Source organism: Salvia splendens, chromosome 4 (genome assembly GCF_004379255.2).
Source record: "Salvia splendens isolate huo1 chromosome 4, SspV2, whole genome shotgun sequence".
NCBI lineage: Eukaryota > Viridiplantae > Streptophyta > Magnoliopsida > Lamiales > Lamiaceae > Salvia > Salvia splendens.
In genome coordinates this window covers 3,872,567-3,900,007 of record NC_056035.1, presented here as the reverse complement: position 1 = coordinate 3,900,007, position 27,441 = coordinate 3,872,567, and the positions used below count along the sequence as shown (strand labels likewise).

General features: G+C 37.4%; 4 protein-coding genes and 1 pseudogene across 6 annotated transcripts; 2 read left to right on the top strand and 3 right to left on the bottom strand.

The window, feature by feature from the left end:
* LOC121800298 lies at positions 1 to 1,867 on the bottom strand (annotated as a pseudogene).
* A 5,171-nt stretch (positions 1,868 to 7,038) lies between these two features.
* Positions 7,039 to 9,918, top strand: LOC121797959 (rac-like GTP-binding protein 3). Its single transcript, XM_042196747.1, has 7 exons — positions 7,039 to 7,452; positions 7,769 to 7,856; positions 7,990 to 8,099; positions 8,190 to 8,253; positions 8,664 to 8,794; positions 9,077 to 9,171; positions 9,604 to 9,918. The coding sequence occupies exons 1-7, from the start codon at positions 7,348 to 7,350 to the stop codon at positions 9,629 to 9,631; spliced, it is 621 nt and encodes a 206-aa protein (XP_042052681.1). The 5' UTR covers positions 7,039 to 7,347; the 3' UTR covers positions 9,632 to 9,918.
* Positions 9,919 to 11,045: 1,127 nt separating this feature from the next.
* Positions 11,046 to 17,445, bottom strand: LOC121797958. 2 transcript variants are annotated; one of them, XM_042196746.1, is made up of 4 exons: positions 17,226 to 17,445; positions 16,731 to 17,151; positions 15,508 to 15,879; positions 11,046 to 15,419 (listed from the first exon to the last, which is right to left on the bottom strand). In XM_042196746.1, exons 2-4 carry the CDS (start codon positions 16,902 to 16,904, stop codon positions 11,295 to 11,297), a joined length of 4,671 nt encoding a protein of 1,556 aa, XP_042052680.1. In that variant the 5' UTR covers positions 16,905 to 17,151; positions 17,226 to 17,445; the 3' UTR covers positions 11,046 to 11,294. The 2 variants fall into 2 exon arrangements, with proteins under 2 accessions (XP_042052680.1, XP_042052679.1); XM_042196745.1 differs by having other exon boundaries at positions 17,285 to 17,443.
* A 3,292-nt stretch (positions 17,446 to 20,737) lies between these two features.
* LOC121800297 (putative late blight resistance protein homolog R1B-16) lies at positions 20,738 to 22,348 on the top strand. Its single transcript, XM_042199876.1, has one exon. It carries the CDS (start codon positions 20,738 to 20,740, stop codon positions 22,346 to 22,348), a length of 1,611 nt encoding a protein of 536 aa, XP_042055810.1.
* Positions 22,349 to 23,309: 961 nt separating this feature from the next.
* Positions 23,310 to 26,896, bottom strand: LOC121797956 (39S ribosomal protein L47, mitochondrial-like). Of its 2 annotated transcripts, none has more exons than XM_042196744.1 (4): positions 26,872 to 26,896; positions 25,276 to 25,464; positions 24,611 to 24,768; positions 23,310 to 23,682 (listed from the first exon to the last, which is right to left on the bottom strand). In XM_042196744.1, the coding sequence occupies exons 2-4, from the start codon at positions 25,436 to 25,438 to the stop codon at positions 23,575 to 23,577; spliced, it is 429 nt and encodes a 142-aa protein (XP_042052678.1). In that variant the 5' UTR covers positions 25,439 to 25,464; positions 26,872 to 26,896; the 3' UTR covers positions 23,310 to 23,574. The 2 variants fall into 2 exon arrangements, with proteins under 2 accessions (XP_042052678.1, XP_042052677.1); XM_042196743.1 differs by lacking the exon at positions 26,872 to 26,896 and adding an exon at positions 26,771 to 26,871.
* Positions 26,897 to 27,441: the final 545 nt, after the last annotated feature.

Genomic DNA, 27,441 nt, shown 5'->3' with positions numbered 1-27,441 from the left:
TCACAGAGAATCAAAAGAAGCAGATTTGTCCTCCTGCTCCCTTATAGAGGCAATGAGACGAGCAACTTCGGCAAGAGTAGGCCTGATCCGTCGATGCATTTGAGCGCCAGCTGCAGCAGCATCACCATCCTCAACTCGCTGGCTCCTTCCACCACCACCGCCTTATCGAACACCTCCCTTATCGCCGAGTTCACCCACCGCGCTAGCTCCATCCCGTTGTTCTGCACCACCTTCCCCGTCAGGAGCTCCAGCAGCACAATCCCCAGGCTGGACACGGACTCGCTGATCAGGGGCTCCATCTCCTTGCTCACAAATATGTTGGAGGATTTCAAATTCCCGTGCGCGATTCCATCTCCCTTCAGCCCTTGGTGCATGTACGCCAGCGCTTCTGCAATTTTAGCCGCCAGGTTTAGCTTGCTCCCCCACCGAACCTCCCACCGCTTGCAGGTCCTGTAACCACACAATTGAAACCACTAACATATATGCCACTTCAATTATAACCAATTCATTTTACTACACTTTAATTCTAACCAGTATCGTTCGACAATACTGTACTATATTACTGTGTCGAAGATCTTAAGCCTTCTTTCTTAACCTCTCAGGCAAACCAACTGAATGAGAGTACGAAAACATAAAGAGTTTATTTACCATGAAGGAGGTTGAAGAGGCTGCCATTTTCTTGAAAATGATACACCAAGAGCTTCTCCTGCCTAGAACAATAGAATGCAACAATCGGCATCACATTCGGGTGCCTAAACTCATCAATCCTCTGCATTCTTATCTTAAATTCATTTCTCCCAATCCCTAATCCTCTTCACCGCCAAATTCAAGCCCTCCTCCACCGTCACCTTATACATGCTCCCGTGCCTGCCGCGGCTGATCATCTCTGCCGGTGACCGGAGCAGATCCTCGAATTTCAAACCATTCATCAGCGGGCTAGACAATACAGTCAGCGACGAGGAATTCTTCCCACTCTCCAGAGTTATCGAGAACTCCGACCTGTTCCCGCCTCCCGCCTTGGAATCGCTCGACGATCCGCTGATCTTATCGTGCCCGCTGTCTCTCCAGAACCCGAACCCCTTCGCCGCCGCATCTTTCTTCTCTCTCCTTACCTTCTTCTTCATGAGTTTGAAGGCGATGAGGAGCACCACGATCACGCCGATCATACCGTAGCCTGAATAGATAAAGTAGTCCTTTTTAGAAAAATCGCCTTCGTTTCTAGGCGGCGGCGGAGGAGGAGGCAGAGGCGGGCAGGCATTAGGCAACGGCGCCCCACACAGCGGATTGCCTAAAAACCTCGACACGCTTAAACCCCCGCCGCCGGCGGGGATCGCGCCGCTGAGATCATTGTTAGAGACGTTGAATTCCTCAAGGTTTTCGAAGCTGAAATTCGGTATGCTTCCGTTCAACCGATTATTCTGAGCGAGAAAAGTGAGCAGGCCGGAGATTCTCGTGAAATCCGGGATTCCGCCGGAGATTCCATTATCGGAGACGTCGAATCTTTTCAGATTCTTCAGCCTGGAGAGGGAAACAGGGAGGCTTCCCGACAGCCTGTTTCCATGGAGATACACATGGGTGAGTTTGGTGCATTTTGATATATCCTCCGGGAGATCTCCGGTGACGCCGTTGGAGTTGAGGCTGAGGACGGTTACCTAGGCGGCCGCGCAGAGGGAGGCAGCGTCGATGGGCCCAGTGAGGTTGAGCTCGTCGAGGATGATTTTCTTGACGGTGGCCCCGTCGCTGTAGCACGTGATGCCTTTCCAATCGTCGTACACGGGTCGGAACTGGCGTTCCAGCCCCAGTTCACCTCTCTCGAGATGTTACTCCCGAGAGAGAGAAGCAACAAAAAAACACCATGAATAATCATTAGTTAAATTCCAGTTTTGGAACAAGTGAATGTTTGTGGTTAGATTTCAGCATTTCTTCATGTTAATTTGTTGTTTTTATGATTTAATCTTTGAGGTTCTGAATAACAAATTAATCTTATTTGCGTATATATTTCGGTCATGCCTTCAACGTGCATTCGTATCATGTTTTTCCATGGATGTTTAGGTCAAATTAATGTTAATATCTACACAATATTACGCATGTTATTGTAATTAAAACGAAATCACGTCTTATTAATGAATTATTAATATTAAATATTAATCTTAGGATTGCAATATCAATCAGCTAAGATTGATGACACGTGACAAATAATTTTAATAAATTATAGAGTAATAATCAAGGGCAATTATATCTATTAATATACCAATTAGTTGTGGTAATAAACCGAAATAACTTTATACTTAGTAGCACCTATCACTAACCGGTAACAAATGGCTAAACTCACTAAAAAATATTAGTATTAGTGGCCTAATATTGGGCCTTATACCAGCATTAATATTGGGCCTGTGTTGAAAAAAGGTCTTGGGCCTTTTCCCATTCCCTTGTCGAATTATCCGGTTCATATAGTAGAAAATAAACGCTTAAGCTCTAGGTTGAGATTATTAGTAGAACCCATTATTCTTCAAAAGAATAACCACATCAAAAAAAATATTGGGCGACAGTGAAAATAAATATATAAACAAAAATTCAATTTCATAGTCCTTATTTTGTGGTTTCACATCATTACTTATAAGTTATAATCAAATGCAAAAATGTGGAGTATATGTTTCAACTTTAGTTAGTAAAGCGCTTCATCTTTAATTAATAGGTTGTGATTTGAGTCACATAATTGTGAAGTAAATAAGAGCTAGTGTTATTTATTCTTTTTAGAAAAAGCTCAAAATTTTGCTAATCCATGTAACTTTTCTTATATACCATATACCTCGTGGGGCTGCAAATTTAATTCATCTCTAGTCTTTTTCGTTGCTTTATTTATCTTTTTGTGGTTAATTTCAACCAAATAGGCATCTTTTATTGAGTTGCTTAATCTTTACTTCAGCCATATGCCTACCCACAACAAAAGGGTCTTTAATCAAAAAACCTTTTATCATTTGCCTAGCTTCACATTTATTGCTTTTTGAGCTGTTATAGCTATTTTAATACACCAAAATATTTGTGAACTCGATTATGGTCGAACCTAATTACGAGTATTTAAAGGATCATTCATCAAGATCTAGGAATTATGGTCAAGATCTTAGATGTTCTACAAAGATTATTCATAAATCTTGCTGATGAATAGTATTCACTCTTTATTTAAAGTCAAAATGCTAGATTTTCTTTTAATTTTTACTAGTACTAGTAGTATTATTTATTTTTACGAGTCCTTTTTTCGATTTGCGTGCCATATCTCACCTAAAGAAGTGCGATATGATTTGTCTATCTTCATTGACTCCATCTTCTAAATACAAATTTCCAAAAGTAACAACTTGTATTGTAATGATTACTTAGTTAATTAATAACTTCCTTTTTCTACAATTCTTGAATGCAATCACTAAATATCCAGATTCATATTATGCTTTGATTACGTTACCTTTTGCCATTACATATTTTAATTTGAGTGATGCTAAATGGTCTTAATGTCGGCCATAAAGAGTTAATTTAGTTCATTTACATGTATAAAAAAATTAGAATTACCGATATAAACTTATATGTGTGTGAATGGACTTGTGAATTGATACTTATCTTTGAATTCCATTACGTAAAACACATTAATATCACGAATTACTGTATACGTTGAGCAACAATCAAGAAATGACAGTAGTAATAAGTTGAGCAAAAACTACGAAAGAGCAACACTAACATGTTGAGCAACATATAATGAAGATGATACAAAAGTAAAATCAAGTAGTATTAAACCAAAAATTTGAAAAAAAATCAACTTTTTTTGTTATTTAATTAATTTATGGCTGGCCATAATGTGGCCGCATAGCATTATTCTTTTAATTTACACTACATTTTTGCTTGATATGGTCAGAATAAACAAACTCTTAGCTCAAATCCCTAGCTACCAAATTACATGATTTTTGTGTAATCCATAATGACCTATACCTAATATACCACAACATGCCCTCTTCATTACGTACCAAACATACATATGAAATATTAATCTCAAATTGTTTTGTCTAATCATGTACTATATGTTGTTGTTACCTTGTTGATTTTACATTCCTACAATCATGACTTATAGTTTTATTTATTTATTTTTGCAATGATCCGTCCATTGCAAGAAAGAGCCAAAACAACTACTCACTCATTCAATTATATTATGGGATTGTGACATGCCTTTCATCATCCATGTGCATGTTTCTCAATCCAAACAAAGAACTTCTTAGTAAAATATTTGATGTGGGCTTAATCCATTTCGAATATATTTGTGATTTGTCACTCATGTACAGGACATTCTATGTGTCACAAGGTATATTATATAATGGCATTTCCTTCAATCAAGATCGATCGATTGAATAATTGATTGATTTGATGATTTTTTTTATGATAAATGTTATATTTGACTCGTCACAAACTGATGGACCTTATTTTATTTATGTAATTCTTGAAAAATTTCATTCCCTCGTTACATAAATCAAGGCTTGATTTATTTGATTATAGCAACAAACTAAAACGGTACCCTTAGTTTAATTTCAACTACTGCCAATATACATAATAATACACCCACATAAATGTATGGGTTACAATTTCAGTTAGAATCTAAAGGTCTCGAAATACTATAAGGCAACAAAATCTTGACTAGTCCAAGTCCCTATGTGAGGAGAATTAATGGCAACCTGGCTTCCACCCACCTCCTTCATTACATGCTATATTAAGAAATTTTGCATTAAATGTAATATTATACTAAGAAATATGCACATATACACTTTTTTTCTTGAGTAGTGTTAAATGGCCACATTATGGTCAGTCATAAAAATAAAAAAATTAATAAAAGTTAGTGCATTTAATGTCATTTCGGTGAAATCAATACCTCTAAAAAGTATAAATTTTATTTGGACAAATGTACCCTTAATTATGACATACTATAAATATGAAGAAACTAGTATAATTTATTCAATTGGATTATACATTAACTCATGTTGCATCAAATTTATATAAACAAAATCAAATTTAATATTGTTACATGATTAATTCAATTTTATCTTATATTTATAATACCAACGCATCGTGATAAGTATTTACGCACGAATAAAAGTATTGGTCCGATATTGAAATATTGGCATATTGCAATGATAAATTCAAATTTTTATTTTTAGCTTTATTTGTTAGTAAATATATTAAAATATGAAAATAATATTACATAAAAGATAAATGCTTTAATATGTAGACTGTGAGTGGATTCTCAGAGGTAATATTATTATGATTTACTTTATTTAGTGGTTTAGCATATTTACATGAATTATAAAATATGAAATCATGATTTACTTTTTATTCAAATATAAAATATATGTGTCATTGTATTATTTAAATATTTATTTATTCTTTAAATTAAATTATTGAAATAAGTAAAAGTTGTAAGCTAATACTTATGGAGTACACGGTGATGGTGATGATGATGGTGATGGTAATGATGTTAAGTTATGTAGTAACGGAGTAGCACATAGTATTATAGTCTATATTAATAGTAATAATATTAATTGCTATTATTATTAATTAGATTATATCACAACTTAATTGGAAGTATATAAACATATAAACTATTATGTATAACGTTACATTTTGATACATATTTTAATGCACAGTTGGTAAAGTAAGAGAGAGAGAGGAAGAAGAAGACAAAAGTTAATAAAGTATTGTTAGAAGAGAATGAGTCTCACACTCTCACTTCAATTGAGAGAAAAAAGTTTTCCAAATTAGAAAGTATATATTCTTGTGAGACGAACTAAAAAATGCATATTATTGAGGGACGAAGAAAGAATATTATAGGCTTATAGATTACTAATATACAAATGCAATATGGGAATGATTTTGATTTTTATAAGAGAGTGGGAGATTGCCAGAGACTTATGGGAATGGGAATTTCATGTTTAAAAAAATATTTATTCTATTTTAAGATTTATTATTTTTAAAATAAAATTTAAGTTAGAACTAACGTAATGTGTTTAAAATAAAAAGGAAAGAATAACTATGTAAACACAACTATATCATAGTATATACAAAATAATTAGTATATTGATTTATATAATTATATTATAATACACCCTATAATTTTAGTATATTTGATAATCTTAAACTATAACATAATAAAAATATTATAGACTATTTGATTTTAAAAATAAATTACTGAAAACAGAAAAGTAAAAAATAAATGAATAAAAGAAAGAAATGTAAAAATCGGAATAAAGAAATGAAACTAAAAAACAACTACAATTAAATAGAAAGGGTAATAGTGTAAAGTTATTAGAGCAATTAATAACCTATTTGAATCATTAATAGCCAATAATATCAAAATTTACTAAAATGTCACTTTATGGCCAGCCACATTATGGCTGCATAGCATTTCCCTTTTTTCCTTGTATAGAGGAACAATTTAGTTAAAACAATTATTTATATATTTATTATTCCTAGCATCAACTCTCATGAATTTAGTCCTAGCACAATCACAATTCAAGCAACACAAAACTCATGAGCCCTCTTCTCGAAAAATCACAGAAATGCAACTCATGATGAGTTTGCAAAATGTAATGTACAATTGTGGCCCCTTTTCTTTCTCTAAAAGTCACTTTCCTATTTCTTCTCTAGAAGAAAAAAAAATAGAAATATAAACTAATGTAAAGGTAATTTATGATTCTTATTTACAGCATCATCTTTAATGGATTATTCCAAAATTGTAAAATAATTTAACCTTAACAGAGTACAAGATTTATAGTAAAAAATTTAAACTTATTTATGATAATTTCGAAGGGCCCACGCACTGACCAAGCAGTTCCAGAAGTTTGAGACTAATAAATGTACTGTTGAACAATGTTCAATTTTCTCATGATCAAACAACAAATAGGGCAAGAAAAAATATTAAAAAATGCACATATATAAAATTCTTGTCTATTTAATTCATTTTGCGGAGTTTCAATGCAACCAACTTAAGTTGCAACAATCAATTATGTGGCAGAGGCAGAAAAGGGGCAGTCTTTAAAGCGCCACAGCTTAAAATTGATTAAAAGCTTCAACAAACTCTGCTGTAGAAAAAGGTTATTGTATTGATAAGTATCATGTGACCTAGGCTTAGTTGACTCTCTCACTCTCTCTCTGGCCCATATAATATAGCCTCATTTCCCAACCATTCCAACCACCAGGGCAGTGAAAAAGTGCAATCTTTTTACTGTTGGCTTTCTTGGTTATCGTCATTGACTACCATTTCAACAGTTTTCTTGAAAAACGGTGTGTGTGTGTGTGTGTGTGTGCGGTGATGCTACAATGTCTTCAAGCGTTTCAAGATTCATCAAGTGTGTGACTGTGGGTGATGGTGCTGTTGGCAAGACTTGTATGCTTATTTGCTACACCAGTAACAAATTTCCCACTGTCAGTCCTCTATCTCGAAACTGTAGTGAAAGAATCGTGTTCTTGTTGGCAAGATTTATATTCGTTGACGGATTTATGTTAGTGTTTGTTGGGATTCTGGGATTTGCAGCTTTTTCTGTTTCTATCATCTGTTTTTTTATATAAAGACAAAAGGGCATATCTTGATTTCATCCACCTCTTGTTGTAGGTATCTTTCTTGAAATTTGTGATCTAGGTTTTAGCAAGCTCAGTTTTCTGATTAAATATTTGGCGGTTTAAAATCTTGGGCGATTCTACTAATTTTGTTTCTTTTTATCTTTTTTGTTGGTGAAATTAGGACTATATACCAACAGTGTTTGATAATTTCAGTGCAAATGTGGTTGTTGAAGGAACTACAGTCAACTTAGGCCTCTGGGATACAGCAGGTAATTCATGTTCCCAGCTGAAATAAGCTGACCTTTTTTGATTGAATATGGCTTTAACACATGAAACATCATGAACCATTTCTTGAAGTTGAGAAAATAAAGTAGTTTTTGTGATGTGTGATCTTATTAACAGGCCAAGAGGACTACAATAGGTTGAGGCCTCTGAGCTACAGAGGAGGGGATGTGTTTGTCTTGGCATTTTCATTAGTCAGCCGCGCTAGCTACGAGAACATATTTAAGAAGGTGAAGATCAGTGTAGAGCATTGAGATCTGTGTATGTTTCTTGGTATATCCTTTCTTGAATTAGCATTTAACTTGGCATTATTTTGGCAGTGGATCCCTGAACTTAACCATTTTGCTCCTGGGGTTCCAATTGTCCTTGTTGGCACCAAACTAGGTATGTTATGCTGAGGAAATTACGCCATTGAAAATTGTTGAATTTGCTCTTGTTGGAAATTCTTGATATCTTATGGATGCTTGTAAGAATTTTCTCCAATCCCACCTAGATACTTGACTTCATGTGTGGAAAAGAACATAAATCTCTTGTTTACAGAGCTTTGCTAACCTGTTCTTGCTCTCACTATCCAACGTTTTTTTGCCTCTGTCCCTCTGTTGTGTGTTGTGGACACACGGTTGGGGTGCGGGTTGAGGGACACAGAGTCTTTACTAGTGCTGGCCAAGAAAAACATATTCATCTGGGAAAAATATCTATTCATGAACCTTATCATTCTTTTGCAATTTATCATATTTCTTTCAAGCGATGCTTCGTATGTTCATCTGTTAAGCTATATGTTGAATGTAAAACAGATCTTCGCGAGGATAAACATTACTTAGCTGATCATCCTGGATTAGTGCCTGTTACCACAGCACAGGGGGAGGAGCTCCGCAAGCAAATTGGTGCCGCCTACTATATTGAATGCAGTTCAAAAACTCAACAGGTAGAAGTCATCAAATTTTGTGAAACATAAGATTGAGTATTCGAAGAATAAGATGGTCAAACAAGCTCAAAATTAATCAATCCATCAAAGTAAATGGTGCATTAGCTTGGATACTTGTTTATCAATCCATTCTCTCATTTAAAGTAAACACCTCCTAAAAGGTTACAAATTGAACGATGTCTTCTCAAAATATCAGCCAATTTCACTCTCTCTCCCCATTCATTGTAATCTCCAAATGTTGAGATGTGGGTAAATAGTTTCTGCTTTCTTTGCCATGTGCAGAATGTGAAAGCAGTTTTCGATGCTGCTATCAGAGTAGTCATCAAGCCTCCGCAAAAGCAGAAGGAGAAGAAAAAGGCACGTCAAGGATGTCTTGTGTAAGTACATATACTCTACCAATCATGTTTGTAGCTTTTATTTTCCAGTCTTCGACATTGATTTCTCATTTGCTTATCTAATCTGCACGATCATATAACGCCAACACAAAATTTTTACGGCATTTTCCATACATAAGTCTATTTTCTCGTATGCTATTATCTTCACCTGTAGATGCTGCTTACGCACCGAACTAAAATGGTCTTCAGTTTGAAACATGATTCGGTTCCTCCCTCAAATTTCTGTATCCGTTTTTACTAAACTGGCTTGCGGTAAGAATTTTAGCTCATTATCTGGGATGAAGTTTTTAAACAAGATAATATAGTGCTTTCATGTTACTCTGAATATATGTAAACTCTGTTTATCTTGTTTTTACTTCACTTCAATTGGTTGCTTGCTCTTTTATCATTGACATTATGAATCTGATATTGCAGGAATATCTTCTGTGGAAGAACGGTCTAGCAGGAAAAAACGCTTCAAGTCCACAGTTCTATCGAGTGCACACGCTAACGAGGGGAAAGCTGTTTATAGTATTAGTGTGGTAGACTAGTCTCTCCAGGCACAATTCTTTTCATCTGAGAAGACTGAATCCGAGAAGTCGAGAACTAATTTTTTTTTTGGAGTAATGTAAAAACCTAGTACTAGTAAGTACTATACTGATTCTGGGTGCAGATATATATAGTATTACACAATGAACTGAATTGATTGCATTACTGAGGGAAACTCAATCAAATTGAATATTAGTAGTATCTAGTAAACTAAACATCTGATTTCTTCAGCCTGAGGTATGTATTCAAATGCTTTGAGCACAGATGCAAAGAATACCTTCGATTTGGTAATTTAGGACCCGAATGTAGATTGGAATAAAGCGAAAAAACTGCTAAATGCTACAGAATCAACACAGGCCAAAACGAAATTGTAAATGACATTAATTCATTAGTCTTCATGGCAATAAGATTCCCATCATCATCACAAAACCAGTCCCTGCTAGAGCAGAACATAAGTTCATATGCAGGAGATAAAGATAGGCCGAAAACATGAACAGAGCATGAGCAAAGCTCATTTCCTCAGGAGGGTCGAAATCCAATCTATCGGTCCAAAACCATCTGCCTGAGGATAGTGAGGATGTTGCACCAAACTAGTCACCATATCAAACTTCCATAACTAGGCTGCGAAATTAGTGCTTTCTGCAGCAACAACATCCGCAATTGGGACAAACGACTACAACAGAACCACCAAATCATGTTTAATTGGCTCAAATATCAATTAAATCAAATGAACAAGCCAATAACGAGACTCACACGACTACAAAACACAGCTGCATAAATTATAACAGTATAAATAGGTCTACATCAGTATTTTACATAAAAAGAGGTGTTAGGTGGAATACTTCACCAGTTAAAAAATTACAACGGTCTAAGCTACACACCATTACAGTCGCATAAAATATCTATCCCTTTAAGAAATCAGAAGAGATGACGAACATAAAAACATGGTTGTCAAATTTGCAACAATGCAGATTTCTAATGTATAGCGTTGAAAAGTAAAAACAAGTAGATAAAGCATTGGGTATGATGCCATACATCTCTATCCACTTCTAGTAAGCCATACATGCTCCATGAGAAGCACTTAATTAACAATTCAATCAGATAGGATCATGTCACGTTGCTTCAGGGGTTGTGTCATAGAGTGATTTGGACTCCAAGACAGTTGAATTCTAACAGCACAAACATATACATAAGACAAATTATACTCCCCAGATAACCTATCATCCAAACTAAAAATTAATATAAAGAACTTGTTGTCAGTTGGCAAATCAAGTCAAAAGCATGAAGACCAATATCCATCTCATCTATAATAAACTGAAAACGGTGTGTTGCTGAAAAAGAACATTAATATCATACCAAAATTTGAGTTAGCTTCTCCCAAACATCATCTATTATTTATTATGCACTGCACTGGAAAAACTTACAGCATTTTGGCAACTGGTATATTCAATGTTACATTCTACTGCAAAGAGGGCTGCCTATCTCTGAAGGTATCGTCCCAGCTCCGATCAGGCTCTTTCCTCTTCTAAATATTACCTGAGGCAGAACATCCGGGCCTGCGAACTGGCAACAGAAAGTTAACCAGATGATAGAGGCAATATTTCATCCCTGACTTCACTTTCTATGACCCCAGGACCTGCATTAAGGTCAAGACCCTGTCTACCCCACTTTCTGTTGCTCTCCAGCCCACCATTATTGCTAATGTCAGGAAGGCTGACAATATATGGCCTTTGAAATTGGGATGCAAAAGAACCAATGGGACCCAGATATTGTGAATTTACTGGAGGAGCAAAGAACCTTGCACCAGAAGAGGAATCCACATATGATGTTGCTCCAACTGTAAAAGGAGTTGAAGGGAGAGGATAAGAAGTTCCAAAAGGAAAGACTGGGAATTGGAAAGAATTAGTCCCATAAGGCACTGTAGGTGACAAAGATAACACTGATCTGCGGTACATATCAGGATTGAATGGGCTGACACCTGCGGAGCCATATATTGGCTGGGGTGCACCAGGTGGAAACATTGGAAAGGGCTGCTCCATTCGTTCAGGTAATATTGATGGGACTGTTACTGTAGAGTAAGTACCACCAGAAGGAAACCAGGATGAGAAACTGCTCAGCACTGGACCGTTCATTCTAACACCCGCAGAAGGCGGCTGCAATGTGAAATTACCATTGACTAGTTGATTACCCATAAACTGGTTCGCGCCAGCATTATCAGCCACAGGTCCATTGTTGAGATCAAAATCCCTCTGAACATGAAAACCACCTAATGGTTTCTCATGCATAATAGAAGGCTGTCCATCACATTTGCTGCTGGTGGAGCAGATCCCAATATCATTTGTTTCATCAACTCTATTCAAATCAAAATCCAGAACGCAAGAACCACGAACAGGCAAAGAATCTGATTCATCATTAGCACAATTGCTTGCTGGTTCAGTTGTTGAGCCAACTGCCAAAGCAGAACCACTAGAAGCAATTTCCTCAAGAACTCTTTCATCTGCTACATTTAGATCAAAATCCAGTGCAATACGGTCATGCTTACTGGTGGAGGAATCAGAGCAAGGCAAATTAGTTGGACCTGACGGCATTTCAAGACTTCTTTTGGGTTCAGCGGGCCGAAATGCACTTGTAGCAGCGGATCCCTTCCAGCCAAGTTCCACTTTACTTCTCAACAAGTTCTCTGGGGCAGCTGCTACGGTAACAGATGCAGAGTTTCCATCAATTGTAGAGCTCGTTGGGATTGCCAATGAGTTCATATGAACAGTGGACAAAGTAGGTGATGATTTATTGAGAGAATCCCCACATTTCACATCCTCACTACTAAATTCGTTCAAGTCAAACTTTATTTTTGCACCTGGAACTGCTGCTCCTTCAGCAATACAAGAAGCAGCCCCATCACAAGTGGAAGCAAACTTGTCTGCCTCATCTTGTTGTTTGCTAGCAGATGCAAAACGAGTTAACTCAACTTCTTTCTGGCATTCAATGTCCACAGAAATAGGACACCTTCTCTGAGGAGGGGAAATTTGCTCCAGAGTTGCCTGGTTTCCTACATTGGTCTCTTCAACATTACTGTTCAAATCATGTGATATTGAACAGACAACAGCAGCACTATGGCTCTCCTTAACTGCACTCATATCAACATCCTCATCAATGTCCAGCTGTTCAGATTTGCTCATGCAACTCTTAGCATCCATGTCATCTGATTCTCTTAATTTTACCGCCTCACCAAGTTCTGAAACTGGTTTATGGCACCATCCAGTTTGGTACAGCTTTTCATTACTCTCTCTATGTTCATACTTTACAACTGCCGCAGTTACTTTCTGCTGAAAACTGCACCTGCTCAATCTTTCATTCTTTAACTTGATGCAGTCACCTTCAAGCAAAGGATCTGAGTCCTCATCTCCAGCCATTGACTTACACTCACCAGTACTAAAATAACCAGCACCGCATTTCTCCTCGGTAACTATGACATTGGTTCCACCACTACTGCATTTTGGAATATCAGAGATCCCCTTGGAGGTAGTGGCCTTTTCCTCATGATTACCTTGACTAGATTCACTATCTCTCACCTTCTCCAAGGAGATGGGAACAGCTACTGTCTTTATATTAGGCTTCTCCTCCGCCTCCAACTTAACATCAGCATTACTTCTCAAATCTGTACTTGAGGAAACAAAGTCCCTTGTACCTTCTCCATCTGATACATCTCTGGAAGAGTATGACGGCGAACACTTTCTGTCACCAGAAAACTCAGGTGATGCATTTCTGGACAAATGTGATATATCATGTTGTTTTCCCTCACAAGCAACAGAGTCTTCAACGGAAAACTTAGATTTTGCTTCACCGCCATTGCAAACTTCATCGACAATAGGTATACTTCTTTCAGTAGAATTAGCAGGAGAACCCACATCAGATCTAGATAACTCACCAGCCGCCACACTAGCAAGTAAGTTCATTCCAACATCATCTTCACGTGATAAAGAAGAAGTTGCTTCAGAATATTTAGCACAGCTTTCAATTAAAGCATTCATGGGACTGAAAGAAGAATGCGACTTCACCAACTTCGGTAAAGTTGCAGTAGGGCCTTCAATTGTTCTCTTGGAGTCTTCAGTTGTCATGCTTTGCTCTTCATCAGGAGGAACGGCTGGCGACCCAGCACCTTCTGATCCAGTCAACGCGTCTTTTAGATCACTGGTCTGACATGTCTTCATGTCCGCAACAGCATTACATTCATATAAACCATTCTCTCCCTTTACAGGATCATCATGCTGCTCGTGCTTAAGCAAAGGAGAGGAAGCTCGACTGCTCATAACTGTAGGAACTTCAAGAGATCCCCCATTGGCACCTTGTGCAGGGCTTCTTATCCTGTTCGGTATCTTAACAATTAGCTTATGGCTACTTCCTTCATTGATAGGCCTCTCAACAACCCTTTCACTAGTTAACGCAGAGTGAAACTTCTGTTTAGCTGTGCTTTTGTGTGCAGAAGAATTCTTCTTAGAGTTTGTTTCTTTCGGACTTCCAGATGTTGATCTTCCTGAAGAACTGCTAATTTTTCGATTACGTGTGCTAGATGATACTTTATTAACCGTCCCCGAACCAGAAGCAGAACTCTTTAAATTTTCCTTGGATGAGGAAGATTGACCACAATTATGAGACTGGTTTGAGCTACTACTTCTGTCCTCTCTATTTTGATGGGCATCGGCAGTACCCCCAACAGAAGTTCTGGACTGGCTCTCCTTTCCAGATGCTAGAGATGAAGCTTGCTTCATAGGCCCAGGGGACGAGACATACTTTGTGGTAGTTTCCCCATGTGAAGATTTTACAGAAGTAGGTTTTATAGCAGAGTTCTGTGTAATAGAGCTTTTCATGGCAACATCAGACCCACTAGGAGTAATGCTTCCACCATGAGAAGCTTCTGGGAGTCGTGATTTGGAAGACCATGCAGACTTCTTATCAATGCTCATCATTTCAGCTTCAACGCGCTTCTTCCATGTGTCGACTAGAGTTCGGGCCTTCCTCTGAATATTTGTATTTTTATGTGATCTTAAATGATTCACAGATCTGCCTATGTTGCACATTTGGAGGGCATGAAGACTAATTGGGAGTTTATCCAGTGCACGAAGTAAAATCAAAAGAAAATCCTCTGCAGATTTATCACCATCCTTTGTGTTACCATTAGGAATCTTCCCTTTATGAATATCCTGCAACCACTCATCCATTACAGGCACACCTCTTAACTCCACAAACCGACTGAGACAATCAGCCTTATCGGTGGAAGCCATTGCTCTTGCAAACATGACACGGTTAACCAAGTCAATTTTTCTGTCAGTTTGATCTGATTGCATCAACTGAACGAGCTTCTCAACCCCCTTTACATCCGCAACTCCACCATTTTCTGTTATCCGCGCAATCTCGTATCTTAAATTACTTTCTTTTCTACACTGACCAGAATCACCTTCATCAGTCCTAGAGGACCGTTCTCGTTTTACAGGATCTGCACCATGATCAACTCTTCCCCTCTTCTTTCCCTTGTTTTGAGACGGTATAGAAGTCCCACTATTTTGACCACTATCAGAAGATGGTTTCAGTTGTGAGGTTGAGGTTGGAGTTGTGGCCTGCTTTGGAGAACGGCCACTAGGGTGTATTGTCACATGCATCTCTTTTCTAGTTTGGTATAAAAGCTTATCTACTTCTTCTTGTTGCTCCTGCGATACCAAACATCCATTGGAATTTAAAATGAAAATAAGAAAAAGAAGCAGAGAAGAGAAGAGCTACTCAAATATTATAACTAACATTAATGTAGTCTTGATCTGTTAGCCACCATAAACACTTCTTCTCAATGTCATAGGCACGTCGACAAACAAAGCAGGATGTCCCAGTAGGAAGTTCTGCACCTCTGGGAAGAAAAGCAACTTTACAAGGATGGAGAAGTGATGCAGCAGGAATTTTGTCCCTGTGAAAGGAATAGAAGATCTCGTTTGGAACACTGTCTGGTAAAGGCCCTTTTCCAAGCTTCAGCTCAGATGATCGATAAAGTCTGTTTACCCCTAGCTGCAGGCTATTCTCTTTGCCCAATGCCAACCAACGTATCAAACCAATGAAGGGTGGAGAATTGTTAAGTGGATTGAAAAGAGCACAATCTCCAATGCTAATCTTACGACCGTCCTGCAAAAATAAATTAGATAAAAAAAAAACTAATAGTACAGTTGAACTCAAGATCAGGCATCCTAGTGTGAAAGAGATAAAGCCCAAATAACATAAAACTGCTTTAAACAGGAAGGCATTAAAGTTCTGACTCGGCTGGGAAAGGGTGGACAAAATCCTATTGTCGTTTTTTGAAACAAAAATGACATAATAGTACATAGAAAGAGAAAATTATTATTGGACAAGGCAGCTGGACATGGTGTAGGGAAGTAAGGCTGCTTATTTTTAACCTGAATAATAAAACTTTTTCATTATACTCATTAAGATTAATGCATGCTACTTTTCAGCAATTGCAATTTATAAATCCTGATGTCATCTCACATATTCTTGCCAATAAATCCTCATCCTTACAAGATGCCAATGGGGTGCAACACTATAATAAAATAGAGCACTATGAATTTGTTTGCAATACAATTAAAGGAAAAGGATATGACACTACACGATATGATCAGATTAATAGAATTCCAAAAAATATCAATAGGTGATCTAATGGGCTGAGAGAAAAAAATACTCGTTGCTCCAAAGTCTTAAAAATGTTATACACCTAGCATAACCCTTTCTGAGGGGAAAAATGACGAGCAAGCTCTCCAGACCAAATAAAATCAGCCACTATTAGGGAGTCAATCCACAACAGGTCAAATAATAAAATGGAAAGAGCAACAACCAAACACAGTAGTGCACCATAAATAGGGAATTAATCTACAACACTTGAGCTAATTTCAGACTAAGAGAGAAACACAATAAACCCCACCTAGTTGCAGCAAACAGATGTGATGAAAAACAAAAAATTCAATTTTCCACTGAATCAATACCTTGAAGAACGAACTACCAGTGGTGGAGGTTGTGTTAGAAGAAGCAACAGGGGAATGATTATCCCCGGCGGAGTTATCGGCAGTCGCCAACGGAGGGCCTGACCGCATGTGCTGACTACAACTCCTCTTTAAACTCCTAGAGCTCTCGTCGTCCCAATGAATCCTACCATGCATAATAAGACACTGTATCTTGCATTTTCCCCAATTCTTACACCACCCGATTCCCCAATTTCAAGCATCAAACCCTCGGATTACAATTGCTCACCAGATAAACACCCTCCATCAAAAGCCCCAATCTTCACAATCTCCACAAACCCAAATCGCCAATTCAACCACCGTGAAACAGATCCCTCCAATTCCAGTGAAACCCTTATTCACCAACCTTTCAAAAGCTGGAACGAATCCAATTCGAGTGCAAAACCTTCAGATCGGAAAACAAAACCACATCAATCAAAACAATCAGTGATTAAAACCACAGTAAACGAGAACACGCACCGGAAGATTAAAAATATCGCACACACGTGCGGCGTACAGAGCGGGGAGAGAGAATAAACCTGCGGTACTTTTTCGACAGAGATGGAGAGAGAGCAGCGGAGATTCTAGAGAGAGAACAGCGGGGTACAGTAGAGAAGGGAGAAGTAGAGAGAGGAAAATGAATCGGGAACGGCGTCGTGTTGAGTTTGATTGGAGGCGGGCAGATCGGGCAGAGGGATGTAATAATAATGTCGCCCCCCAAGGTAGTTAGATATCACTCAATGTCTCAATGTGACTGCACTTTAGTTGACTCCTCACATTTGACTTTCACCTTTTTTTCTTTTTTTGTTATAATACTTTTTTTTCTTATTTTTCCTAATCGAAACTTCTTAGCTACGACTTGGTGTCATCATCACTGTGCTGACATACAACATACGCAATAAACTTATTTTAATTTTACATTATTTATAGATTTCACACCTTTGTTCTCCCTAATCACTTAACGCTATTCATACTAGTATTATTTTTATTTTACATAATTTCTACTAAATCGTACTAGTATTTATTTCATTGTATTTTACATGATTTACAATTGATTGAAATATTTATCCTTCAATAGATTATTGGATCTATATCTAGTGTCTAAAGAATGCAAAAGTTCGTATATGTTCGATAAAAGTATGTATCTATGGGGCTGAATAAAGTGAAGAAGTTGTTGCGTCGGGATGCCGATGCGATACAGTGAACGTCACTAATAATAGATGACTGACAAATAATGAAAGTGAACCCCAACTTTGAAGGGTCGCATCATGGGTTAACGACTACTCAAAGGCTGAATTCAATAGAGTATTATGGTTGTCGACGATCTGTGGTGCAGGGTGCAACAATTAATCATATTGTCATGTCTTAGCAGTTGATATTAGTATTTAAGTTGCTTCTAACAGGCAGCCACACAAACCGTTATAATGTGAGTGTTAGACTCACTTTTTCTTTTCTTTTTTCTTCTTGTCCTTATATTTGTTATTCTTGTTAAATTACTTTCATCTCCTTCTTTCTACTTTTGAATAAACCGTAAAAATGTTGATTAGTTGTTATCAAGGTATTTCTGAATTAAATTTGAGATGCTGAGATGATAAATGGTTCATAGGTATGTAAGGGCACCCGCAACGCTGTGCCGTTGCGGTTCCTATGCCGTTCCGGCGGAACGGTTCCGCGGCGGCACGCGTTGCAGGCTCCGTTCGGTCTCCATTCCGTGCCCATGCCGTTCCTATGTCGTGTCGCGTTCCGTTCCGGAGGAACGCGGAACGAAACATTCCGCCACGCGCCGAAGCGACGTGGCGGCCTCCCATTCGACGCGTGAAGCCCACTCGCTGCCCCGCGAGTGGGCTTCGTCCCGGTGACGCAATAATTCAATTTTTTTTTTTAATTTGAATTTAATAAATTTTTTTTTTGCAACGGTAATGTGACCGTTTTTTTATATCCGTTTTGTATTTTTTTTATATTTTTTATTTATTTATTTACTCTATAAATACTCCTATTTCATACTCATTTCAATCACAAACACACATCTATTCCTCTCTATTTCCACCCTAATTTTCATCTCAAATCAACTCTGCTTTCCTTCTCCCAAATTTAATCAAACTAATTGATCCTTTTGAACAAATGCGTCAAATATTGCAACAATCACTTGAAGAAGATCGACGACGGGAGGCCGAAGAAGCTGCGCCGCCCCAACGACGCTCCCGTACGTAAAGTGTGTTTGTTTTTTAATAAAGTGTATTTTTTTAATTGAATTTAGTTGGAAATAAAAAAATGAAATTGAATGAATAGTAATTTAAGGAACGGATAAGGAACGGTTAAGGAACGGAGGGTTGCAGGTTCCGTTTCTTAGTTAAGAAATGGAGTAAAAAAGTACAATGGGGCCCTCAAATAGTGGTTTAAGGAACGGTATAGGAACAGCGTTGTGGATGGCCTAACAACGTAAAAAAGAATTAGATACAATAATCCGGCGTGACATTAAGGTTGTCTCTTGGAGTCTGGGTGCAGTTCATCATGTGCTTAGGAAAAGTTTTGAATAAAACAAAGTTGTTGGCCCATTACACATTCCTATGTCTCCACTTCTCATTTAATTTGAAAAGTTTTGCATAAAACAAAGCTGTTGGCCCATTACACTTGACTTAGTATATTTGCCCTCATTTAATTCTGAGAACAAAAATATACTCCAGTATTATTGTGGGTGTTTTTTTCCCTTTATGGTTTTCCCCTTTTGTCTTGCGATAGATACTATTCATAAGAATCAAAACTCTTTTATCAAAAAAAGACAAGTTAGGTGATAGAGATTTATCAAAAAGTTATACTTTTTTCTCAATATCGTGTCGGGTTCAATATTGTTTATGTCCAGTGTTGTTGTAATTTGATTGTGTATCAATTTGTATCACCTAAATCTTGCACTAGCGTATCGAGCATTATAAAACATGCAAGGTTTAGTTATGAATCCTAATCCTAAATATTATCCCTATAGTTAATTATATACCAACATGACAAAATTAGGTAATGAAACAACTAATATGATCATAGTGAATAGGTTTTTGTATTAATAAGTACCGGTTCAATATGTATTATTATTTCACTCTTTCTATCCACCTTGTCTATGATTATCTTTCAAAGTCCACTGACTTGAATAAAAGGCTGACCCAATAAAATGGGCTTCTCAAATGCAACATTGGTTGCTGCGCAACTGAAAATTTTCTTTTATTACATGATTAACAATAATTTTCCGTTTACGTGATAACTTGAATAGCAACTATTAATTCGAGGAGAAACGTCATACCAACTGAATTGCGCAAGTGAAATTTAAAAGAGGTGTTTGTGTAAGAAAAAATAAGCTTTGAAATACTTTCAAGCCAGATTAAATAACAATAAGAAACATGGAGCATTTTCTGAGCTAAAATCTAGTCATAAAATACGTAAATTACAAAACAAAAACAAGTAAACTGAAATTTGGAAGAAGCATAAAAAAGAAAAGAAAAAGAAGTTGAAAAAATGCAACGCTTAAAAACAGAGAATGAAAGTTGGTCTTCTTCACTCTTCACTCCATTTCCTAAGGGAAACAAGCAGCAGATATCGTAGTGGAGTTCCACTGAAGGATTTAAAATCGATGGCAGCTTATGCGGCTGTAGCCTCTCTCTTGAATAACATCGATCACATTATGAATCACCCTCGCTTTTCCACTTCTCTAGACTTAAATCAGATCCAATCCCTTGAGGAAAAGGCTGCTTTGTTGCTCGATTTCATCGAGGGTTATAGCCACGGAGGAGTGATTACTGAAGAAGCACAGGATCTGGAGAGGCAAATCGCATCTGCTGCTCATGCGGCTGATGATGTGATTGAATCCCACATCGTCGATCAAATTCACGGTGATGCTGGGAAAAACAAGTTACTGTTTCTCGCTCAATATACTGAAACAAATCCGTGGTGGATCCAGCCAATCAACTTCGAGCTACTTGCTCGATCTGCAACAGATAATTGAAGACATGGATGCTGTGTTGAGAAGGGCTTATGAGTTGAAAGGGAGAGAAGGATTGAGGGAGGAGCAGCAGCCCTTACGTTCAAATTCAGCATCTGCTATGATTGGATTGAGAGAGGAGCAACCGAGAGACTCAATGGTGGGATTGGAAGACGATCTGATTCAGCTCATGGATGACCTCACCAATCAACAATTCAGCCGCAACATCATCTCAATTGTTGGGATGGGAGGTTTGGGTAAGACTACTCTTGCTCAAAATCTTTATCAAAGTTTACTCATGAAGCAATACTTTGATATTCGTGCTTGGATTACGGTATCACAGCAATACAATCTTGAAGAAATGCTCTCACAACTTCTTTCTAGCCTAGGGAAATCCTCTAGTGCAGCAGCTGTAGATGAGTTGGGGGAGATGATTCATAAGACTCTGTCAGGTAGGAGATATTTGATTATATTAGACGACGTATGGAGTGTCCAAGTTTGGGATGAATTGAGGCATTTCTTTCCTGATAATGGAAATGGAAGTCATCTTGTTGTTACCACTAGGTTGTCGAACGTAGCTACAAGCTGTCATTCCCGGTCTTGCTTAATGATGAAACCTCTAGATGAGCAAACAAGTTGGAAACTATTTTGTAAAGAGGCATTCAAACAAGAAAATTGCCCTTATCCTGAACTTGAGGAAGTTGGAAAGGAGATTGCTAGATTGTGCAGAGGACTGCCTTTGTCCACTGTTGTCATAGGAGGCCTTCTTCTCAACTCACCTAAGTCTCTACAGTTCTGGGGGAGTGTGGCTAGAAATATCAAATTGAATCCTAAGGCTAAACAGAAGGAAGAAAGCTTAGATATATTATCTTTTAGCTATAATCACCTGCCTCCTCATTTAAAGCCATGTTTTCTTTACATGGGAGTTTTTAGGGAGGATTCAGAGATTCGTGTCTCCAAAATTATCGAGCTCTGGATTGCTGAGGGGTTTCTTAGGCCAAAGGACGCCCAGGTTTTAGACAAGGTTGCAGAGAGTTACTTGAAGGAACTGATTGACAGAAACCTTGTTTCAGTTAGAAAGCATCGTCATAATGGAAAGATAGGTTCTTGTGGCATCCATGATCTTGTGAGAGACCTATGTTTGAGACTAGGTGAGCAACAAGGATTTTTCATTGTGAGTGAAAGAGAAATACAAGGAAAAGAGTATCGCCACATATGTTCTGTTCTGGATGATATACAACAGAATGGACCATCGCTAGCACGCTCTATATTGTCGGGGAGGCTCTTTGGTAACTTGAGTCACCATAAATTGTTGAGAGTTTTGGATGTTGAAGGTTATCTTGCAGGACACCTGCATGAGAATGTTAACTTGCGTTACCTTGCTTACAGTTCCCAGTATTTTGATCAGTCATTGTGGAAGCTTCCTAGTTTAGGACCCCATATTTGGAATCTGCAGACTTTAATATTACATTGGTCAATCCATGTAATTGTTGTTCCGACTGAAATTTGGAAGATGCGACAACTTAGGCATGTCAAGTGCTTTCGGATTTATGTTCCTGACCCTCCTCGCCAAAGTAATGGTTTGGTAATGATCGGATTTATGTTCCTGACCCTCCTCGCCAAAGTAATGGTTTGGTAATGATGGATAACTTACAGACTCTTACAGAAGCTGTGAATTTTAAGGTGTCTGAGAAAGTGTGCAAGGTAATCCCCAACATCAAGAAATTGCATCTACTGTATGCTACAAGGTTGAAGGAATATGATGATAGTTTGATAGAGTGTCTGTGCAATCTTGATTGTTTGCACAAACTTGAGTCCCTTAAGTTGAGTATCCAAGTAAGTAGATGGTCAACTCGAGATCGAGAGCTTTATAAGGTAGTGAGATTTCCCATCTCGCTAAACAAGTTGTCGTTTAGAAGCTGTTTAAGACCACAGATGGATAAGATCCTCAGATTCCCCATTTCACTAAACAAGTTGAGCTTGAAAGGCTGTCACCTTGGGTGGGAAGATGTGTGGATGATTGGTTCATTGCCCCAACTCCAAGTTCTCCATCTAGGAGGTAACTCTATCACAGGGGGGAGAAAGTGGAGTCCTGTTGAAGGCCAATTTCTGCGCCTCAAGTTTTTGAAAGTTCGTTTCTGTGATCTACAATATTGGGATGCAGACAACTCCCATTTCCCTGTTTTGGAGAAGCTTATTCTTTCAGACTTGTGGTACTTGGAAGAGATCCCGTTAGGCATCGGTGAAATACCAACGCTTGAACTCATTCATATGAGTCACTGCAGCACGTCTGCCGCGGTTTCAGCAGTGAGAATTAAGGAAGAAGAGGTCGAGAATCAGGGGAATGATGTTCTTCGGGTTCAACTAACAATGTACCAATCAGATATGGAGGGTTTCAAGGAAATGGTGGAAACTGAGGGGCTTACAATCACTCATGTTCAGTTAGAGGTATCCTGACGAAAATTGCACTTTCAAGATTTTTGATTTCAATTGTATTTATGTGAGATGTTATGTGGGATATTTTTCATTGTGCTTGATTGCTTCTCCTATTTGAAACAGATATCTTAACTGAGTTATATTGTGTATTGCACCTTAAAGTATTGCAATGAACTAACAAATTCATATAAAGAAAATGGATAAATCCTATCACATCAACCATAGAACGGAATTCAAATTGGCACCTCATATAGTGATATTTCACTCAAAAATGGCTTATTTCTCCATTTAGAAACGCCTCCAAAGACAGACATATAGGTGACATGTCACAGGCAATCTACCTCCTACTTGCACTCAGACAAAGGACCTAGCAAAGAATCGACGACAGAAGCTCGAATCAAGGCGAAACACCCAACACTAAGTTGCAAGTTATAAGGCATTGACCATCCTCTTCATCTCAGCTGACCTCCTCGGATCCGGCTCTTCAATGGCTCTCTCAGTTAGGACATGCTTGATTCGGCACATCGACTTGCGTACCTGTTCGATCAAAACTCGAGTAAGCACAAGAAACAGAACAGAACCACAAAAATTCGAGATAGCCATGGCAATCTGACTCGTAAACAATTGAGTGGAATGAAATTCAGATTAAACAGAGGAAAACAGGGAGACTGAAATCACAAAAACAAGAATATGGAAAACCAAGTAAGCATACTTCAGAGGAATTCCAAATATTTGGAATTTTAACAGTCTAGACAGGATAAAAACAAAATAGGAAGATCATGATATGAAACCTCAAACTACCTGCATTAGAACAGATGGAACCCAAGATAAGGAGATTCGACTTCTTTAGTAAACAAATTCAACTTTATGTGGAGAATCGGATAGGTATTTGAGAAGGCAATGGTAATTTCTAAGTACCGTGTTTATTTAAGTATTTCCTTACTGATCTATGTACGTAATTTATGTTTGTTGGGTTTTCCAGCAGGAAAGGTTACCCACTGGTAATACTTTCCCGAATTCTCATGATATCAGCCATACTTCTCCAAGTGAATGATTTTAAGGTTTTACAAAAAACAAACCTGGCACTGCAGCCGAAAATTAGAAGGATAGCATGATGACAATTATACAATGAAGGCTACTCATAATAAATTAATCAATTTCATGAGGTTAGCAAATAAGCTTGACATCTGTCTTAGGTACAGGAAGGCTGGAATAACAGAGTAAACAGAAGTTTCTATTTTGCAAGCAAAGATCCTATGAGAACGGGCAGTAAAGCCATCATCCTAGCTAGAGGAACCAGATGCAACTTCGACACTAACAAAGAACAAGAATAGATTGAATGTAGCCGGGTGCGAATTAGTGGCATATAAATTTCTGAACTGAAGTTAGTGGAAATTTGCAGTGCATTATATAGATTCAGAAATACTAATATAGAGTATAAACTAACAGAGAACAGAAAAAGCACCTTTGAAATACGCTCGGGACTAGGAAAGTTCAAGTTCTGAGCATTCAGCATCTGTCGCTGAGTCATCAGCATGTTCTTTTCTTTCAAAAGAACATACCAGAGCTTATTAAGGTCATCCCAAGACTTGAGACGCAGTTCAGAAGCCTTCCAACTCCGACCTGAATAAAAAATTAATGGCAAATCACTTTAAACACACATTTATTTGTTCAAATAATGCATAGTGGATTTCTTAATAACCAAATGAACAAAAAGTAATCTTTCTGAAGAAATCTACAGACAAGCAGGGAAGTATTGTGTCAAAACAGTATTCACTTTGAGCTGACTCCATAAAAAATGACCAAATACTACTTGAGAAGTAAGTGGATACGTGCAACTCTCTTACAGTATATTCATAGGAACAAAGCTTTCACCTTTTTTTTATCACGAGCAAGCTATGGTCCAGGTCAGGCAAACCCTCAGAAATAGATCGACAACATGGACTAAAATCCTAAAAGTACACCTAAAAATATTTTCAAGAAATCTTCCATTCATCTTATTGACCAAGTAGCGTAACAAAATTATCAGATTCTCATGTAACAACTACAAGTCCGAAATACCTTAGGCAGCACAAGGATATGGAAAAAAAAACAATGCAGGAATATACAAAGAAAATGTATTATTTTTACCATAGACAACAGGCTTGTCGTCATCTGGCTTTCTATCAGCCTCAAAGAATTCCTCGAGCGGGTTGCGTGCAGCAGTAGAAAATGCGGCAGCTGCGGCAACCGAGGCCTCGGATTTGGCTGCAGCACCAAATAGGGCCTTCCCAAAAACCCTTGTTAACAACATTGGTGGTTCACAAATCTAACGACTTCCTGCAAAAAGAAGAACTCAAAGAACCAATGAATAACCTAAAATCTATTAAGCACAAATCTGGTTATTGATCTGAACAAATGATACTGGATTCAAGATCACACTGTATATTCAGGTTTCGGGCTAGCCCGCCGGGCTAATTGGGCTAAAAGCTTATGATTTAAATTATCTTGTACTAGCATACTTTTTTATCTATAATGCTCCTCATTTTTTCACTATTATCAATATCAATGGTTGTAAATGAATCTTTCATCTTTAGCAACTATAAATCTATATTATGAGTGAAAATATATTGATAAGCATGAAATTCAACAATAGTTAAATGAAAGGGAAAATCATAAGCAGACAAATGCATTAACTCCAAAAACCAGGTTTGCTAATACAATCCACAAGATGATCTCAAGCATAATCATCAACTGTGCAATTGTAACGACTAACGAGTTAATGAAAGACTAAAAACAAATATTGAATCGATTTTTCATGTCACTGATGCTTAATCCAATTTCTCGCAACTTTTCAACAACAAATTAGTCCAATATCCCAAAAGATTAAAGAAGTACTAAGAAAATCAAGTTAAGAGCTATAACCATAATCTGACTTTGAGTCAATGACAAGTTTCTCAAACTTCAAATTACTACAATATGTCATTTATTCAACAGATGGAAGAATTCAAAATTCTCACTGTAATTTCGATGAGAATAGGAAGATGATTGGTGATACAGACTCCTCAATGAAAATGCAAACAGATTCCATTTTCCCTTTTTTTTTGTATTTGTGTATTCTTGAAAAATCAAGATCTACTCAAGATGGTAAAATTCATGAAATGAAATTGGTCATTCTAGTTCAAGATGGTATCACTTAAAATTAATTTAATGAAATGATCCGGTAGAAAGCGCTCATTTTTCACACTGATTTAACAGTTCAGATCTAAGATAAAAATTTATTACTGTTGAGTAATTAGTTTCTCATTTCATTTTGTTAACAATTCAAATTGGCACAATGTATCCTTGGATTAAGAGCTCTGTTCAGACTTGAGTGAATCAGTGTTACAAACTCAGCACAAGCAAGCATATATATACACCAATCAATTCATCTCAACAGCAAAGCCAAAGAATAAATGCTACTATATAAATTCTCATCCAACTGTATATTCAATTTATGATTATATGCAGCTGATTACTACAAGTTATCACATTCTTTCAAATTACTTCTCGCCTCATTTCAAACAAAGTCTCAAACCATAATATTCAGCAGCAAACGCACTAATCTAATCCGAGAAGAGATGTAAGCATTTATCAAGATTCAAACCTGCTAATTGAATCCTAGAGTAGAAGAGATTACCAAACCAACCGAATAGAAATAGAATAGCATCATCTTAAAGAGAGACGGCGAGAGGCAGAGAAACTGACCTTGAGAGAGCTCAGGAGGAGACAGGAGAGTGCGAAATCGATGTAGTTAAAAAAAACCCATGAAACTCAATTTTGAACGGCCCATTATATTTTGGGCCAATGAGAACTTATATTCGTCAACTAAAATAGGCCCAACACTAAGCAAATGAAATTGCACCCCACACCCTTTATAGTGTGATTAAATTAAATTAAATTAAATTAAATTTTTATTGAGCCAGGCCCATAATGAACTAATGAGTTGATGTAGTATTTAGTTTTATGACTATCGAGTTTTATGTTGTCAGAAAAATATACAGAGTATTGGAGGCGCAGGATAATATACAAGGGTATATAATATATGATTCATACCACCCACGACTTTGTTCCTCTCTTTTGGGATTTTTTTTATTATGCTCATTGTTGTAATATGTTACTGGTTTTTGTTTCCGATATAACAAGCTCTTTGTTCTTTCAATATTAAGTTATTTAAAGCATTTTGTTTCACATGTATATTTGAAGTTTTGAACAAAAGAATAATCTTGTTGAGAGTGTCCAGTCAATTTTCAAATGCGATTATTATATACTATTAAT

Excerpts from the sequence above, each read along its gene's own strand:
- LOC121800297 (XM_042199876.1), top strand. The coding sequence starts at position 20,738 with ATGGATGCTGTGTTGAGAAGGGCTTATGAGTTGAAAGGGAGAGAAGGA.
- LOC121797959 (XM_042196747.1), top strand. The coding sequence starts at position 7,348 with ATGTCTTCAAGCGTTTCAAGATTCATCAAGTGTGTGACTGTGGGTGAT. Across the intron at positions 7,857-7,989 it reads AGGCCTCTGGGATACAGCAG|GCCAAGAGGACTACAATAGG; the intron begins GTAATTCATGTT and ends TCTTATTAACAG. Across the intron at positions 8,100-8,189 it reads ACGAGAACATATTTAAGAAG|TGGATCCCTGAACTTAACCA; the intron begins GTGAAGATCAGT and ends TTATTTTGGCAG.
- LOC121797956 (XM_042196744.1), bottom strand. The coding sequence starts at position 25,438 with ATGTTGTTAACAAGGGTTTTTGGGAAGGCCCTATTTGGTGCTGCAGCC. Across the intron at positions 24,769-25,275 it reads CGACAAGCCTGTTGTCTATG|GTCGGAGTTGGAAGGCTTCT; the intron begins GTAAAAATAATA and ends TTTTTTATTCAG. Across the intron at positions 23,683-24,610 it reads GTCCCGAGCGTATTTCAAAG|GTACGCAAGTCGATGTGCCG; the intron begins GTGCTTTTTCTG and ends TTGATCGAACAG.
- LOC121797958 (XM_042196746.1), bottom strand. The coding sequence starts at position 16,904 with ATGCATGGTAGGATTCATTGGGACGACGAGAGCTCTAGGAGTTTAAAG. Across the intron at positions 15,880-16,730 it reads CTGGTAGTTCGTTCTTCAAG|GACGGTCGTAAGATTAGCAT; the intron begins GTATTGATTCAG and ends TTATTTTTGCAG. Across the intron at positions 15,420-15,507 it reads CAGATCAAGACTACATTAAT|GAGCAACAAGAAGAAGTAGA; the intron begins GTTAGTTATAAT and ends TTGGTATCGCAG.